This window comes from Poecilia reticulata, chromosome 6 (genome assembly GCF_904066995.2).
Source record: "Poecilia reticulata chromosome 6, P_reticulata-male-v2, whole genome shotgun sequence".
Classification (NCBI taxonomy): domain Eukaryota; kingdom Metazoa; phylum Chordata; class Actinopteri; order Cyprinodontiformes; family Poeciliidae; genus Poecilia; species Poecilia reticulata.
This window is the reverse complement of record NC_088835.1, coordinates 21,195,251-21,213,585: the sequence shown is the minus strand read 5'-3', so window position 1 is coordinate 21,213,585 and position 18,335 is coordinate 21,195,251. Positions and strand designations below refer to the sequence as shown.

The 18,335-nt window shown below is 37.6% G+C and overlaps 1 protein-coding gene across 21 annotated transcripts in view; it reads left to right on the top strand.

Annotated features, from left to right (window-relative positions):
• Nucleotides 1–1,316: 1,316 nt before the first annotated feature.
• c2cd5 (C2 calcium dependent domain containing 5) overlaps nt 1,317–18,335 on the top strand; it is a 32,553-nt gene continuing 15,534 nt past the window's right edge. For 9 of the 21 annotated variants that reach the window (XM_017305306.2, XM_081608170.1, XM_081608168.1 and 6 more), the window contains exons 1-12: nt 1,319–1,630; nt 2,085–2,187; nt 3,372–3,458; nt 3,590–3,761; nt 3,848–3,943; nt 4,121–4,276; nt 4,371–4,602; nt 7,450–7,610; nt 12,552–12,776; nt 13,038–13,126; nt 13,436–13,471; nt 15,717–15,825. In XM_017305306.2, coding sequence (XP_017160795.2) covers nt 2,098–2,187; nt 3,372–3,458; nt 3,590–3,761; nt 3,848–3,943; nt 4,121–4,276; nt 4,371–4,602; nt 7,450–7,610; nt 12,552–12,776; nt 13,038–13,126; nt 13,436–13,471; nt 15,717–15,825 — 1,453 coding nt within the window. In that variant the 5' untranslated portion in view covers nt 1,319–1,630; nt 2,085–2,097. Of the gene's footprint in view, nt 1,631–2,084; nt 2,188–3,371; nt 3,459–3,589; nt 3,762–3,847; nt 3,944–4,120; nt 4,277–4,370; nt 4,603–6,706; nt 6,823–7,449; nt 7,611–12,551; nt 12,777–13,037; nt 13,127–13,435; nt 13,472–15,716; nt 15,826–18,335 lie in introns of those variants that run through there. The other 12 variants (XM_081608171.1, XM_081608167.1, XM_017305311.2 and 9 more) reach the window with 10 other exon arrangements.

Sequence of the window (18,335 nt, the reverse complement as noted above, 5' to 3'; positions counted from 1 at the left end):
CAGTGCCTCTGCTGAACTTGACAAGTTGTTGAGGTAATTCTTTCCTTTGAAAGAGGTGTGTTGGAGCAGGAACACACAAAATATCCAGGGCAACATGTCCCAAGGGCTGAAACACGAAAATATAAATACTGCTGCAACAGTGCTAATGAGCTAAGGGTCGTTTTCCCTCAAAAATTCATTTAAAATAATTCTAATTAAATTGACCCAAAACCTCTTCTGTCTTTTGTTCATTTTTCACTTTTTTTTGTTACAGCACTTGCTGAGCCTTTCAGCCACCTCAGACATGATTTATTTCTGTGAGATTGTTGGCAGATTTTGCAGGATTCTTATGACCCAGCTACATAGGCATACAAGAAACTAAAAGTACATTTGCAGCATTTTTTTTCAAGATAATCTGAATGAGTCCTCTTATTTTCATTTCCCAAATTCTTAAAACCTTGTAATTTTATAGAGGCATAGATTATTAATCATGTGACATCTATTTTATAATACAACTTTTTGATACAATTTTCATTTTTATTTCTTTATTTAAAATAATAAAAAGTGACATGTATTAAGCATGTATTTATATCATAGTAATTATCTCTAGTGATGTTTCCTGTCATGTACAACCACTGTCCTCACAGCATTCATCACAAAATGATATTCAAGATGGATTACAGATTTCCTCAGTTTTTGCTTACATATAAGTGTTTCAAATCAAACATGCTTATTAACTTGAGCAAATACAATAAGCAGTTTTAAATTGATTTCATTCATTAATAGAAAAAGCCATCAAAAAAACTTGCCGTTTGTGTAAAAAGGCATTTGATTGGTTTTGTTTATTGGTATTTGAGTAAAGGGTGTAAATACAAATGCACTGACTTTTATTTAATATTAGGCTACTTTTATTAAAGAAAATCATTTGTCATTTTTACTACGACAGTGCAATTAACAACATAATGTAATTTTTATGATATGGAAAAGGTATTGTCGACAACACATTAATCAATGAAAAACAAACCACACATTTTTAAGGTAAATGAAGACTATAGACGTCTTTAACAAATATTACACAAAAACGTTTTGCCTTGTCTGCTGATTGTTGCGCATGCCCTCTGCAAACGTTTACGCTGCGTTTCATGGACACAGTTTTTAAAAAATCTTTTAACGATGACAAAGATATATGAAGATAAAAAAAAATAACTCAGCACCGGCTGTTAAGAAAGACGTCTGATCGCATATTTTCAGTGTAAATAAAATAACTGCATCATCATATTGTAATAATTCTATGTTTGTACCATTGCGATATTTCTAAGAACGATTTTATGGGTTGTACGTGAAAGCAGCACACGGTACCCTTTGAAAACTCATTCATCACGATAGCTGTCATGCTAGCCGTTGTCATCGCAACCTGAAGTAAAATTGTTACCGCGACTGAAATGTAATGTAATTTACACACCCATGTGAATGATTATATATGCTAGTGGATATCGCCAACACTTGCCAGCGTGGGGTACTGGGAACTAACGTGTCGTGTTATGGGAGAAACACGGAGGTCAGGCGAACGGTGGACTGTCAACAACAATAATGTCCGTGTGAAGCGACTCTGCTACCGCTGTAATTGTTCCTTCTCTACATTATAGCACCGGTAAGGATATTATTGTTCGCAGTGGGAGTGTGAAGAGTGTTTTGTTAAATATGTTGTTGGTCTGCAGGGGATGATCGTAAAAACATGGCCGATCAGGTAACCAGAGCTAACGAGATTCTGACTGCAATGAAGTTAACCTAAGTGGCTTTCAGGCTAGCCTTTATTGCTAACATAATCTAGCTAAGTTGTCGGCACTGTCATGATTATATAGGGACATTTGGTATTCACGTTCCGATTGTGTGTCACACTACATTCTTGGAATTGCTGAGATAAGTAAGCTTATTTACTTTTGAGGCTATAGATTGAGAACACGTTGCTATGTACTACAAATGTTTTGTAATGGCTAATCTTCAGCTTTACCACCGTTAATTTGATGACAACTGCCTTGGTTAGTTCACTTGTCAGTTGTAGGTTTATGCTTGCATTTATTGTTGTTATTGACATACCTTCACAGATCAAATTAAAACATGCCTGGGAAATTAAAGGCCAAAATCGTGGCAGGGCGCCACTTGCCTGTAATGGATAGAGCAAGTGATCTAACGGATGCCTTTGTTGAGGTAAGAGATGATGCTTTCACTACAACAATTTTATGTTTGTTTGTTTTTTTTAGTCGAAAAACCGCAATAATAATGTATGTGGAAACATATATGCACATTAGAAAATATTTGGAATCGAGCAAAATGCAACATTTTGGAGGAGATACTAGTTTGTTTCTGGAAAATCTAATATATATCAGAAAACGTATATTCACCCCTGCTTACCCTGGGGTAAAAAGCATAATCTGAGAAGCTGCAGGTAAATTACATAATTCTGAAAAATTTTATATTAGTAACACATCACATACACTTTGGCTTTTTAGGTATGCTTTTCTAAAAACGTGGGATTCAATGCCAAACAACAGCACTTTACAAAACGTTTGCTCAGTTTTGGATTTCCTGATCATCAATGATGGTTAAGATATAAGACGTTAGTGCTTTAAGATTTGTACATATGTTTTATGCATGTTGTGCGCTTTGTAGGATGTGTTTTTCTAAATATTAAGTCATTTCCTTTGTCTTGTCTTTTGCGTATGTACAATATGCTGCAGATGATGTATCTTGTTTTCCTAATCACTTTATTGCATCATTTCCCAAATGTGAAGAAATTAAGTTTTGCCCCTAAATTTTTATAATCCCAGTTTCAAATATACAACTTTATTGGGATTCAAGCATGCTTGTAATAATTGATAACTTGATTAACTTCCTGGTTAGTTGTTACCAAGCTTTGTTTTGATTAATTACCATCAGCATACAACTTTATTATTGATATCTGTTTCTATTAGGTAGGAAAGTAACTGCAAGCTAATTAGCATTTGGCTCATTAACATATCAATGGAGCAATACAAGATCTGTTCCAAAAATAGTTTGCTGGTGCTATTTATACATGTTTTTTGTTTTCCTCACATGAATGAAACACCAGGGCTTTATTTGTTTCTGTCTGTAACAGTAAGTCTAAAAATAATAGCTGCAGCATGTATGTAATGCTTTCTAGGTAAAATATTTTAAGTAATATTTGGTTTAATTATATCCTTCTTATTTTGAATATAAAAGAATTGGAGTATTATAGCAAAACATATTGGGAATTGTTTTAAATAATATGTACATTTAATTTTAATTTAAGCAACGCTTGCTTTCTTTAATGTGTTGCAGAGAGTTACTTTACTGGACTTTTAAAAGATATCTTTCCCTTTTCATTTTTCCAGGTCAAGTTTGGAAATACAACCTTCAAAACAGATGTTTTTCCCAAGTCCCTTAATCCACAGTGGAACTCTGAATGGTTCAAGTTTGAGGTAAAATAGATGTACAGTTAAATCGGACTAAATGTATCCCGTTCTCGACACAGCTTCTATGAATCTGAATTGTTTGTATTCATCTTCACTTTTGTTTTCTTCCTTCTCCTTGTCCTTCTGTCACTGTGCAGGTTGATGATGAGGACTTGCAGGATGAACCGTTGCAGATCACAGTGTTGGACCATGACACATACAGCGCTAACGATGCCATAGGGAAAGTTTACATTGACATTGATCCTTTGCTGTGTTCTGAGGCTGCCTCTGTCATCTCTGGCTGGTTTCCCATCTACGACACCATACATGGTATAAGACTAAACCTGGGTGAGAAACGTATAAATCCAGAGTTTCAGCTACTTCTTTGTTACAATGTTTGTGTTATTTTTCACTAGGAATCAGAGGAGAAATCAACGTCCTTGTAAAAGTGGAGCTTTTCAACGACTTGAACCGTTTCAGGCAGTCGTCTTGTGGGGTCAAGTTTTTCTGCAGTATGTTTTTTATTTCACAAGACATCTAAAGATGTCATTTATTTATGCGGTGAGACTGCGAGCTTTAAGCACCGTCAGTCTTAGAAATCTGCTAAAACCTGAATTGCAGCTGAAGAAAAGCTTTGAATTGAAACACATTTTCTCTCAGCGTTCTTTCTGTCCAAATTCCACCTCCAGCCGCATCTATTCCACGGGGCTACCGAGCAGCCATGGTGCACGGGTTTGTAGAAGAACTGGTGGTGAACGAGGACCCGGAGTACCAGTGGATAGACCGCATCAGAACCCCTCGGGCTTCCAATGAAGCGCGTCAGAGACTCATCTCTCTCATGTCTGGTACAACATGTCTGCCTGAAACTAATCCTCTTTGATTGGGAACAGGAAGAATTTGGATTTGTTAACATCACTGTGCGTTTTCCCCCTTGTTCAGGAGAGCTGCAGAGGAAAATAGGGCTTAAAGTTCTGGAGATGGGTGGGAATGCAGTAGTGGGCTACCTGCAGTGTTTTGACTTGGAGGGGGAGTCTGGCCTGGTGGTCCGGGCGATAGGCACCGCCTGCACTCTGGAAAAACACAGCTCCGGGAGCCTCGTGAACACACACACGCACCCTAACACAGCACCTGCTTCTAACGCCTGCAACTCCCCGTCTAAAGATGGAAAGGAGTGAGTATAAACCCAGAACACGGGCATGGACCTTACCTCTGTCTATGTGCAGATCGTTCTGCAGATCAAGTTTGTGAGAATGATGACGGGCTGTGTGTGCATGAGAGGGAGACCATGTGGACAGAATGTACCGAATGCTTTTTAATTTCTTTTTTTAAAATTGTCCTTTTTTACAGCCCTGTGTGTGTCTCAGTATTAAGGACTCCCCTTTATATTTTATGTGTGTCGTGTCTTTTATATTGCATTCTGGAAATAATGGTGCAGAACATAACCTGAGACACACACATGCACACTACACATAAAGCCATCCCCAGCCCCTGTCCCTCTCACCTCGTCCTCTCCTTTAATCTGCTTTTGCTTGGCATTCTGCTCTGCTCTGCTTCTGCATGTTTCGGTTCTCATTACAGTGATAAATATTTAGCGCATGTGTTTGGCTCTGCTTTTAACACTGTTCTGTCTTTGTCTGGTTCTGATTGTCTTATTCTCTTGGCTAGTGGTTTTTCATCTAGCTTCCACTGGCTCAGCTACACTTGAGTGCATGCAGGCTTCTGATGGGCATCGATACTGTAGATTTGTGAATGTAATGATGAGGTACAAGAATATCTTCTGGTAATGATTATACCGGTAACATACAGATTTAACGGTTTTTGGTGAGGGTAGTAGTCTGAGCAATATATATAAAAAAAAGTAAAAAGTAAAAAAAGGAATAGTTCTGCAACTTTGTTAGAACACTGGTAGAACACTACGTCAGTATTTCACCATTTACTAAATTGGATGCATTATCAATGGATTAACTAGACCCTTTAAAAACCTTTATTAACAAATATTAAAGATTTCATCTTTTTTTTAGTTCATCTAGTCAGAGATGTTGATATATTTGTTTTAATGTATGATTTTATTTTAATCTGTTTATCAGAATTTCATTGTTTGGGAGGAAAAATGTTGCAAAAGTTTTGGCCAACTTTTCATTAGCTCAAATTAGAGGTGCCTCAATCAGCCGGATTGAGATTGTAATGGACCATTTTCCTTTGATCAGCTCTGATTGGTGAACTAAAAAGAAAAAATCAAAATCAAAAACTTTCACAATTTTCTGTCTAAAAAATGCGTAATCTGTGAAAGGAAACTCAAGGTCACGTGTATTTAAAGTATTTTCAACATAATTGATCAATCTTGATTTTAAAAAAGCAATATATTACTAGAAAAATGACACATTTCTCAATTTTCTTCACATAATCTGTGTTTTTCTCGTGATGATTAATCTCTATTTCAGAGGTTTAGCTGTTTGTATGGGACAAAAAACGAAAGACAAAAAAAAAGAAAAAATGTTGGAAGGACGCCCCATCTTGTGGTATGGAGTGGACCAAAACGTCACTTTAAGGTATTGCTGTCCACCTGGTAGTTGTAAGAACATAAATCAGAAATAAATCAGAAACATTTGATCAATAATTTATTCACTTGATTTTGTTAAACAGGCAGAAGTGATGCTCTTTTTTTTTTTTTTTTTTTTACAGGAAATATAAAATTAAATGCAACACACTTTCTTACCTTAGGAACTTTTTTTTTTTTAAACAACCAACTTGTCCTACATACAGTTTTTACTCCATCCATTTCTGTGATGTCTCCAAGCAGTCACATACTCCATTCCACACATTCTATTTTCAAAAAATAATAAAGAAACTGATTTTCAGGATGAAATTTGTCGTTTACCCAACTTAATATTAGTACTGCAGGAAAAGAGATATTTAAAAATAATGCTTTTAATAAGAAGAGTTTATTTTGGCCATTTTCTGCTATATGCATCCCTGCTCTGTATGACTGAGAAGCAAAGATGAGTGCTGTGCATGAGTTACTTGTTGCTTTTACATAACTAAGTTAAACAGTGTCTGTGTCAGTGGGGTAAGCTACTTTCTTCCTTGCTTTTCATTACCTTTTGACCTTCTTGTTTTTTTTCAACTGCAGTGTTGTGCTGGTTTTTGTGTGCGCTTCTTTTATCCCTCTCTCTGCCCACATTTGGATTGGGACATTTCTCACCTATGTCCAAATCGGTCTTGCGTCCTTCTTTCTCTTTTTCTCTTTCTCTCTGTCTGTGTGCTGATCGGCCCAGGTCTCCCCTTGCCCATGGATGTCGCTCCACCCACAACAGTCCAGTGCATTCAGCCTGCAGCTCCCAGAGGCTGTCCCAGAACTTCTCTGTCTCTGTTCCCACACTCATCTTCACTGGTACGCAGAGGCAGCGAAGGAAAGCAGTTCACAGGAACAAGACAAAATTTAAAATAAAAGTGTTTCTAACTGATTGTTTAAAAATAAAAAAAGGGAATTTTATATTTTGAAGGAGAGCACTTTACAGGACAGATGAGTCCCAACAAAAGGCAAAACAGGGCCTTCATTTGATAAATGACACTAGTAACTTTTTTTTTTTGTTTGTCAATTGTTCATCATGAACAACAGCATCTTATTGGTTTTCAGAGGAAGCGCCTGCTGTGTCTCTACATTCCCCTGACCTTTGCTCCACTCTAATGGGACACATGCTTCGGCTTGTCATCCTGTTTTCTTTTTCTTTTTAAGTCTTCTTTTGTGTTTTGCCACTTTGCTTTTTATTGTTGTGTGTTTGCGTGCCTTTCTTTGTGAGTTCCCCTTTTGCTTTCTCTGCTTGCTTTTTAGTTTTCCCCGGCCATCCATAGCACATCGAGAACACACCTCACCCAAAGCAAATATGTCACACATTTTAAGAGAGAGAGTCCACTTCCCCACTTAGGAGCAACATTGCACATATGATCACACACAGAGGAACGCTCCGAGGGTGAGGCGGTGACTGACGAGTGTGCGTGTGTCATGTTCTCCTGGCAGGCCGGTATTTGGTGAGGATCTGCCCTCGTCCTCCGGCCCGCCCACCCCTTTCCGAATCCTCCCCACATCCTCCTCCTCTCCTCCCCCCTTCTCTCCCTCCAAGCCATGCAGCCGTCAGTCCTCTTCATCAGACACAGACCTCAGTTTGACGCCCAAGACGGGTAAGAACACTCTGCCCATACCCCTCCTTCATTCTCATCATTCTGTACTCCTAACACCAACTGCTGGTGCTGCTATGGTGATGGTTTTTGTTTATTTTGTTCTTTCGTATTTAATTCCACATTTGTTTACACATGATTTTTTTTTTTTTGTTCTTAACCCCTTTTTTTTATTGTGAATTTTGTTGTGAATGTTTGTTTAGCCATACCCTGCTTCCCATTTGTCCTCAGTGGCCTGGTGTATCTTTCAGTCTTGCTGTACGAAAAGTGTATCTGCAGTGTGAAGATGCACCAGATCTCTGTTTTAGCTTTTCCTCCACTTATTTTGTGGTGTTAGAAGCACTGTGTCTCAAGAGAGGGCTGTTTGTGATTTGAGGTAACTTTCTCATCGGCGGCCATTAAACTTGTGCCTGATTCCAGGTGTAGCAAGGTCAGAATGAACAAAAGCACTCGAATGTAGTGTTTTACCTTAAACTTACTTTATGAAGCACTGGAGATGGCGCAATGTTTTCATATTTCCACATAGTGAACCCTATTCAGGTTTAATCTTCATGTCCATCCTTGCTAATCAAGATGCAAGTAGAAAAGCCTCACAACGACCATTTGCCCTGTTGGTAAAATCCGATCAGAAAATCTAAACCGAAGTTTCTTATTTTTCAAGACAATGAAAGTCCTGCAAAATAAATCACAATGTCATAGTACACAACATTAATATCGCAAAGATCTGCTAGAACAGCAGATACCATTAGCTAATTAAGTAACTGGCATTCATACTCTCAATGCTAGTAACTGCTCAGTGCAGTTTAAAAAAATGTTTTAAAAGGTCAAGTGTTGGTCAGGTGGTAAAGTCAACAAACCCAAGCAGTAAGACATTAGCACTGTTAAGTATTTGATTTATTGCAAGTCATATGACATCTACGAACATTATCATGTGCCGCATGTTTTCCTAACTGTGCATTCACTAAGGATTTTAACCCATTAAACAGAATTGCAGTAACTTATCCACTGGGGCACATAAAAGTTTATAATGCAGTGATTCAGTCAGGCTCCAAAAACAACTGTTATAACCTACATAGAAAGTAACTCACCCAGAAAGCCTCCCATTATCCACTGCTCGATAAAATCCTGACTTGTGAGAGAATGTATTTTATCTGTTTAGGAACAAACAAGGAATTTACAGAAAAGAAATCTCTTGATTATTCAAGATAACTATTTAGTTGATGTAGACTAGAGTTGGAGTTTACAAATCTATTATTTTTCTTTTATTGGCAGTTGAAAGTTGTCCAAGTAACAATGCTGCTTGAGAGGCAGATCTTAGTGGTGAGCAATCCCAGGATGCATTGCATTTAGACTTAAATTAATATTCTGGTTGGTCTCCATCTATCCTCAAAGCATCTTGAGTGGCTGGATTTAGTACGGTTCAGACACAATCAAGTTGTTCATGATGAACAAAAAAAATATATACAACTTTGTGACTACGGAAATATTTTTAGTTGCAAAAACCAGAAGCAGGCATGGCTTAGCTCCCATTAGAGGGTCAACCATTATTATATCTATGGTAATTAAGAGCTTTGATGTCTGATGGCAAAATAAACAGCCCAGCTCAAGCTCACTGAAGCCTAAAAAGCCAGGTTTACCTTGGAATAAGCTAGTGATAATTCTGGATTTCTGCTGTGTGCACCAGTTTCAAAATCAAATTTTTACATCCTCCTTTCTTTCTGATGTATAGCAATATGTTTTATTTTCTCTTAATAATCAAGGCCGGGTTAACATTTAAACTTGAATTTATATATATATATATATATATATATATATATATATATATATATATATATATATATATATATATATATATATATATATATATATATATATATATATATATAGTACATGTTCCATTTATCTGTCAAAATATTATTAATATTTTTTATTAATATGATCAAGTTGTAAGAGTTCTAATGTCGCAATTTGATATACATTTGCAGTATTATAAGTAATATTTTTTATTTATTTTTCAAATAAGAATAAAACAATTTTTTTTTTTTAACTCCGGTGAGCCCATAGGACCATGGTATTTTTGCTGAAGATGTTATACTAGCTAGGTATTTCAGTTAATTACATGATCAATTCACAGCAGTTAGTCTGATGAACCCTCTCACCACAGCTGCCTCCAGACCCAGCAGGAGTGAACCAGCAGTCCTTCAGTGTTCATTCCTCCTCTTTTTATTATTTTCCTATTTCTTTCCTCTTCTTTCTCCTCTGTTACTTCTTCGTCTTTCTTGCTCATTTTCCTCTTTGTCCTCAGTTAGTATATTCACTTTGACCCAGATATGCAGGTCCTTCTAAAAAAAATTGCATATTGTGATAAAGTTCATTATTTTCCATAATGCAATGATAAAAATTAAACTGTCATATATTTTAGATTCATTGCACACCAACTGAAATATTTCAGGTCTTTTATTGTTTTAATACTGTTGATTTTGGCATACAGCTCATGAAAACCCAAAATCCCTGTCTCAAAAAATTAGCATATTTTATCCGACCAATAAAATAAAAGTGTTTTAATACCAAAAAAGTTAACCTTCAAATAATTATGTTCAGTTATGCACTCAATAATTGGTAAGGAATCCTTTTGCAGTCTTCAATACGTCGTGGCATGGAGGCCACGATGTATTGGCCTCCATGCCAATACGTCGTGGCCTGGACATATTGGCATGTTGAGGCAGCAGTGCCTCAGCAGCCTGTGGCACTGCTAAGGTGTTATGGAGGCCCAGGATGCTTTGATAGCGGCCTTAAGCTCATCCAGAGTTTTGGGTCATGCATCTCTCAACTTTTTCTTCACAATATCCCACAGATTCTCTATGGGGTTCAGGTCAGGAGAGTTGGCAGGCCAATTGAGTACAGTAATACCATGGTCAGTAATACCAGTGGTTTTGGCATTGTGAGCAGGTGCCAGGTTGTGCTGAAAAATGAAATCATCATCTCCATAAAGCTTTTCAGCAGATGGAAGCATGAAGTGCTCCAAAATCTCCTGATAGCTGCTGCATTGACCCTGCCCTTGATAAAACACAGTGGAGCAACACCAGCAGCTGACATGGCTCCCCAGACCATCACTGAGTGTGGGTACTTAAAACTGGACTTCTGGCCTTTTGGCATTTCCTTCTCCCCAGTCTTCCTCCAGACTCTGGCACCTTGATTTCCGAATGACATGTGAAATTTGCTTTCATCCGAAAAAAGTACTTTGGACCACTGAGCAACAGTCCAGTGCTGCTTCTCTCTAACCCAGGTCAGGCTCTTCTGCCGCCGTTTCTGGTTCAAAAGTGGCTTGACCTTTGACCTGGGGAATGCAGCACCTGTAGCCCATTTCCTGCACACGCCTGTGCACGGTGGCTCTGGATGTTTCTACTCCAGACTCAGTCCACTGCTTCCGCAGGTCCCCCAAGGTCTGGAATCGGCCCTTCTCAGCGATCTTCCTCAGGGTCCGGTCACCTCTTCTCGTTGTGCAACGTTTTCTGCCACACACTGAGGTGCCTTGATACAGCACTCTGCGAACAGCCTATTAATTCAGAAATTTCTTTCTGTGTCTTACCCTCTTGCTTGAGGGTGTCAATGATGGCCTTCTGGACATCAGTCAGGTCAGCAGTCTTGCCCATGATTACGATTTTGAGTAAGGAACCAGGCTGGGAGTTTTTAAAAGCCTCAGGAATCTTTTGCAGGTGTTTAGAGTTACTTCGTTGATTACTCGTTCTGAACTGAACTGTTCAGAACTGCTCGTTCAGAGAACCTTTTCATGATATGCTAATTTTTTGAGACAGGGATTTTGGGTTTTCATGAGCTGTATGCCAAAATCATCAGTATTAAAACAATAAAAGACCTGAAATATTTCAGTTGGTGTGGAATGAATCTAAAATATATGACAGTTTAATTTTTATTATTACATTATGAAAAATAATGAACTTTATCACAATATGCTAATTTTTTGAGAAGGACCTGTATTTGGACATCCAATTATTAATGATATTGGTCTTGAATAATTCAGACATACAAAAGACAAAACAACCATAGGAAAAAAACTTGTTTTTAAATATAACATAAATTGAGATTTTCTTTAGGTTATTTTCTTTTCTTTTTTTCTTTTAGAGATGGGTTAGGGTTTAATCTAAACCAGGAATATCCTAAAGCTGCTTAAACTGTTAAGAAATAAAGAAACAATCTGCACTTGTTAGAGCATTTTTCTCAGATTTTAGTACTTAACCTAGAACTACATAATTTAATTAGTTCTATGTGTTCAACTGATTATTTGTATTAGTTACTAATAGTTCTAATTTAAAGCTCTCTACTTAAATTTAAATACTATAGTCATTGTCCTCAGAACATATTTTTGTCAATGTCCAAATATTTCAAGGCCTAAATGTATCATTGTTCCATTTTCATCATTTTCTGTTCTCAGTCCCACTGCCTGAACACAGAGAACCTAAGAATACTGGAATTATAGATCTTTATAGATGAATCGGTAATCTGTTTTTGATTTCAACTGGAATTTTTACCTGATTGCAGTAAATTATTTTTTTAATTCTCTTCTAATTTCAGATGTCACTAAAGTTTGAATTGAAATCTCTAGTTTATAATTGATTTAAAAAAAGAACCCTGTATTGACTTCTATGAAACTGGACAAGTCCAGTCATGATTTTTACTGATTCACCTAATCAGGTCAGTGGTTCCAGTCCAGTGCCCCAGTTTAGGACCTATGGCATCCTGACTTTTCATGTTTCATCTCTCTCTCTTTCGTTCTCTTTCTCTCCATATTTTCACTTTTTCCTGCCATGATCTGTTGTTATACCTCCACCATCTATCGTTCCTCTCTCTGTTCTTTCTTCTTTCTCACTGGATCTGTTTTTCTCTGTGCATCCCTCCATCTTTTTTTTTTTTTTTTCTGCTGGATAGACGAGTCCCAGTCAGGGAGACGCAGGCCAGGGATCTTCCTCTGCCCCAGCTCCCCCGTCCTCTCTGCAGACTCATTGTTCCTTCCTGGCTCGGGCTTTGTGGGCCGTGGTCACAGCTCTGGCTGCAGAGCGACCACCCCGCCCATCCCCTCCTTCACCCACTCAGACTCTGCCTTGCTGAGAAAGAGCGTGTCCTTCACTGAGGACCTGCTGCTGGCAGCCTCCGGTATAGTAGGACTGCTGTGTGTCCTTAAGTTATTAATAGAAATGGGTTGGTAATGGCTACAGGTCACAAACAGATCCTGTCCGATCAGAAACGACACCCCAGCATGCCCAGAACTTTCTGTAAAGCAGTAAAAGAAAAACACTTTTGTTATAAAATCAGTATTGCTAATATGCAGTAATCACCTGGCAGCTTGTTTTGCTTTCTGGTGGGTTCAGACGTGTGTTGTGTGAAAACTGAATCCAGTTTGCCTTCTATAACCAGGGATGGGCAGCGGTGGCAGCGCAGGGAAGGAGGCCGCACCGTTGAAGACGCTGCTGAGGCAGCAGACGCAGACTGCTCTCGAACAGAGGGTACAGTGACACCAAACACTCGCGCTCTTTCTCTCTCTCTCACATGTATTTACACTCCTGACTTTTTCCACATGTTAGACACCTGAGACTTCCCTGTATACTGCAGCAAGCTAAGCATGACAGTTGATGCTTTAACATTCAATTTGTGTTGCAAATCTGCTTCAGATGTCTGAATGCTGGGTCACACGATACATTTCATTCACTGTGAGAGATTTCTCATTTGTACTGGTAACGTATATAAGTGGTGTGCCCTGTTTAAGACCAAATAATGTTCCCTTTTCTGTCCTCTTGATTACTCGTGCATCTCAGGGAGCATCCTCCTCTGGGTTATTGTTAAACGCCAGGGTATGTCCCATCAGCGTGACGCTCGCTCACTCCCTACCTACCTCTTTTTTTTTCTTTTTCCTTTTCCTTAAACACCCTGACTAAGCTGATGGCCACCACCAAGCAGTCTCAGTCGACTCCTAACCTGACCCTCCTCTGCTGTTTGTGGATCTTTCCAGGGTGGTGGTGGGTTGAGCAAGATCTGAGTTTGTCATATTTGCTCGTTTTGCTCCCACCACGCCCAAATAGTCACAAGCATGTTGGGTGGAGGGCCAGAAGCTTAAAGAGTTGCCTTCTCTTTAAGTCTGATGGGGTGTGTCAGGGGTGTGTGTGTGTGTGTGGAGGTACGTGTGTATCACTTTTACAATCTTTATTTTTAAACACATCCAATCCTTTTCAATTTTTTCAATTGCCCGAGTGATTATTTAAAAAAAAACATTTTTAGAGTGACATCACTAACCCTATAGAGATGCACCAATCAGAATCCTGTGGCCGGTTTAACCTGGCGACATCATTCACATTTCTTCCTGAAGATGAGAAAACAATACAAGAACAGCTTTCAAAATATATTTGTTGCCTTTCTAGTATGACTGGTTATTAATACTTACATTTGGTGCAAAGGCAATGTCATGCCATGTGTGAGAGAGAACCTTGACTGTTGATGGTTTTCTTAATATTTAAAAACAAAGAAAAACTGTATGACAGGATTGGCATTTCAAACTGGATGTAGCATTTTTAGAGACTGACATTTCTGGACAGGGTACAGTCATGAAAAAAAAATAGGTCTTAATAGATTATGTTAATTTGGATAATTAATTTAAATTTTAACATCAAGAACATTTAAATAAAAAACATACATTAAGAAAATAACTATAAATTAACCCATTGTATAAAGATTAGCTACTAAGTGGGATACATGTAAAACATTTGCCAAACGGCTCTAGTCCCACTCTCAAAGGAACAATAAGAAATTTCTGAAAACCCTCAAATTACATCAAGAGGCCTTAAGAAGCCTTTTTATTATCGCTAATCCGCAGGGGAAGTCTTTATAAATGACTCCACATGTTTATGTTTCATGGGAGATGTGCATGAATGAATCATTTGCTCTTGAAGAAAAACATGACTGCCAGACTAAAATTGCCAAAATGAATGTAGACAAAGACCAGGAATTATGGCATAAAGTTTTTTGGACAGGTGTGTCTCAGTTTAAATTACTTGGACACAAAATAGAGAACGTGTTTGGCCAAAGCAAAAACAAAAAACAAAAAAAAAACTCAGAAACTGTGAAACAGTGCTGGAAGTGTCAACAATCAGAGATGCTTGCTGCAGCATGATCTTGTCAGCTCCCCAATGTTAAAACTCTCCATGAAATTTATTGATTATCACTGAACATGTCAGAGTATGGAGAAAAATAAATAAATGATCCAAAATGCGAAACAAAATCCACCAAGGACCGGCTGAGACATAAGAAAATAAATTAATTTCTTAAACTGTCTTGGTGCATCTCTAATATTCACCTCATAGTTGCTCTGAGTGGGAGAAAACATCAGACAGTTTTGTGGCTGTTTTGAGATTTTTTTGGGCACAAAAGAAATGAATTGTATTCCTGCCTGATACCTGCCAAAACCTTTCATCTCATACCGATCCTGCATGATTAGAAATCACAATTTTCCCCGTTTTTCAATATGAAGGAATGCCAGTGGGAAGTAAGGTTTTCCAGATTCCTTTGTGTATGAGTGCATGAATTTGCAGCATAATTGGAGGCAGATTACCGGTTGCCTTGGTAATGGTCAAAATCAAGCATGCTATCAGTCGTTCTGATCCTCAACAAAATATAAAACTGTGTGTCAAATCCGAATTTTTAAATGCCTTGACTTTTAACTGTTTCTCAGTCTTTTTCAAATTTGCATATTTGTCTTTTCAGCTATAAGCTGATATTGAACAGGTGTTGAATTCTCTGGTTAAACATTTGCATGTTGCTTTTGTTACACTCTGCATGTCCACACCTAAACCAACTCTGTTTTTTCTTTTTTGTTTTTTTTGTTTTTTTTTACCAAAGTAACACTCAAAGATTGGTTTCAAATATAATCATTTAGCTGCAAAGAACATGGCATTTAAGTGTTTCTCAGGTTTATAAAATTACCTTACCATTAGAAAAAATGAAGCTTTAAAATAAACTTAAAATTAACTAGATGTTAGTAAAACAGTTTATTTTTTTTTCTCTTTCCAAAATTGACAGATCTGCTTCTATTTTCTTAATCAACAGGAGTTCCCCTTCTTCACCCTGACTTCTTTCCCGCCGGGTTTTCTGGTCCACGTCGGCGGCGTGGTCAGTGCTCGTTCTGTTAAGTTGCTGGATCGCATACACAACCCCGGTGAGTTCATGGCAACGGACTAGAATCCGAATGCGGCTTGTCTGTTGTAACAGGATGTGAGTGCATTCCTCCGTTGACCAAGTGTGTCATGTTGAGTGTCTGGTCTTGTTTTACCTGGCTGATAGTCAATGCTGCCCATGATCCTCCTATGTTTTTCGGTTTTCCTGTGTATGGTCTTTGTGCCAGAAAAAAAAATTAAAATGTGTTGAAGGAAATGTTTGAAATGTTTGAGCTCTGAAACAGGTGAAAGTTGCTCCTCGGGGTATGAATGCTATGAGTATGAGTATTTTGATGCAAACACTTAGAAGGGTAAAACATTGTCACTTGTCACACAATTTATGTATGTGGACAACTTTCACCTCATTTTTTGTGTGTTTGTGTGTGTCCATATGCTCTAGTGCCTACTTTAGCTGGGTTGACATACAATAGTGGTGCATGGCTCCAGATATTGTGTTGTGTAGTGGTGTTGGCTGCAAGTTGCAATAGAGTGAAGTGATGTTTCCACTGTGAGTGTTTAAATAGGTTTATCATTTGTACTTAACTTGGTTTATTTGGCACTAAAGAAAATTAGAGCATCCCGTTTATTTGTAGTGGTTCATGTTGCAAAACATTAAAAAAAATATTCTGGTCCTTAACAGGTCTGAGGTGTGATTAATAACACTTTAGATAACCTTCCACATGTTCTTTTACATTGTTCTTTTTCGATTTTATAATATTAACCCATAAAGCACAGGGCATTTATAGAGAATGCTAAATGTAACAGTATGCAGTGTGCAGTATGAAATTTGTTTTTGAATTGCTTAAGTTTGGGTTTCAATTATGTCTTCCATTTGCTTTTGCACAGTATTTAAATAATGATAAGGTCTTAAATTGGCTGGGTCAAATGAAACAAGAATTTATTACGTTATACATCCACATTTTTTGTAATTCAATCTGTACAGAAGATTTTATGGTTAATTTAATGATTAAAATGGACTCTGGTCTTTCAGCTGCAGAACAAGTCCACTGCATTTAGCTAAATGTATTGCGGATTATTTATCTTTCTGAAGAGTAAGGAACTCTTTAAGTATTCTGAAGAGAGCTTTGAAAGCCTTTCCTTATGTGTAGGAAATGTTAAATGAAGCTGTTTTATTTTGTTTTTGGCCTTGTGGTAACACGCACTTGGATACCGTTAGAGCAACAAACAGCAGAATATTTAAACTTTTAAAAAAATGTCTGTTCTTAATGTTAAACATCATGTTGGTGAACAGCTCCAGGCTACGACTTAAACTCATACTTTATAAAACCTAAGGAAAAGCTTTTTGACTTTGTTTTGATTAAATAATGACACAGGGTACTTAATGTGCTCATGTTCAGCTGTGTTTGTATTCACATCATTAAAGATTTGACAAGGACCAGATGTTTTTTCTCTATCTAGCACATGTAATAGGACTAAAATCTAAAATAGCCTTGACTTTGAGTACAACCACAAACCTAAATAAGCATTGGATTGATAGCTGATATTTTTGATAATTGCCCAGTTTGTCTTTGATTCCTGAATGATAACGACATTGATTCTACAAAGTGGAACAGCTCATAAATGTGGATGGGGTCCAGATAGGTTGGGCATTTTAAAAAAGTTTTTTAAGAACTCCACAGGAGACCTGAAAAAAATATGAAGTCTGAAATTTGCTATCTAATTTATTGTATTGGAATAAACGACTCTTATATGTGGGTATTTTCTGGTTTCTATGACATTAAGGAGCGGGATCAACAATGGTGTAAAATCATTTATGTATAAAATCAACTGTAGATTTTCAGCTCATAATAAAATGTTTCCTTGATAATTATTATTTCTCAATTTTATTTGATCCTATTAGGAACATATGCATTAAAAAAATTTTAATTTGTCATATAGCAAAAATGAATTCAACCATTAATAGATCAGGAGAACCACTGGAGAACCAAGAGCATACGCTTTAAGACTTTTTAGGATACTTGACTGAGATTCTTTTGTTGCTATCACATGTATTATCACTTATATACACTCATCAGCCACTTTATTAGATATACCTTTCCAGCAGTGGCGCACAAATTGGGTATGTACTATATGCAATGCACAGGTGTGCTGGCGGGAAAAGGATTTCTAGCTGACATTTTCTATATTTAACAACTTTGTGCATGTGTAAATGATGTAATCAATAACAAAGGCGCAGCACTGACTAGACGCCTCTCTGCTCCTTCACCCAACTCCGCCTGTCGCTCTAAAAGCTGAATTATAGTGCCACTGTCAGAGGTTTGTGTTGAGCGTGCGCGAGCCGAGCAAGCAGTGTCGCTTTTATTGATGCGACACTGCTTCATATTACGCAATGGCGCTCCATTGCGCTATTTATTTATTTATTTATTTATTTATTTATTTATTTATTTTCATTTGAATAGTATTGTCATCTGGTGGCACGAAGCTTAAGATGGAGAGGCAGAAACGAAAGCTGGCACAAAACAACAAAACGGAAGAGGGAGAAGGATAAAGA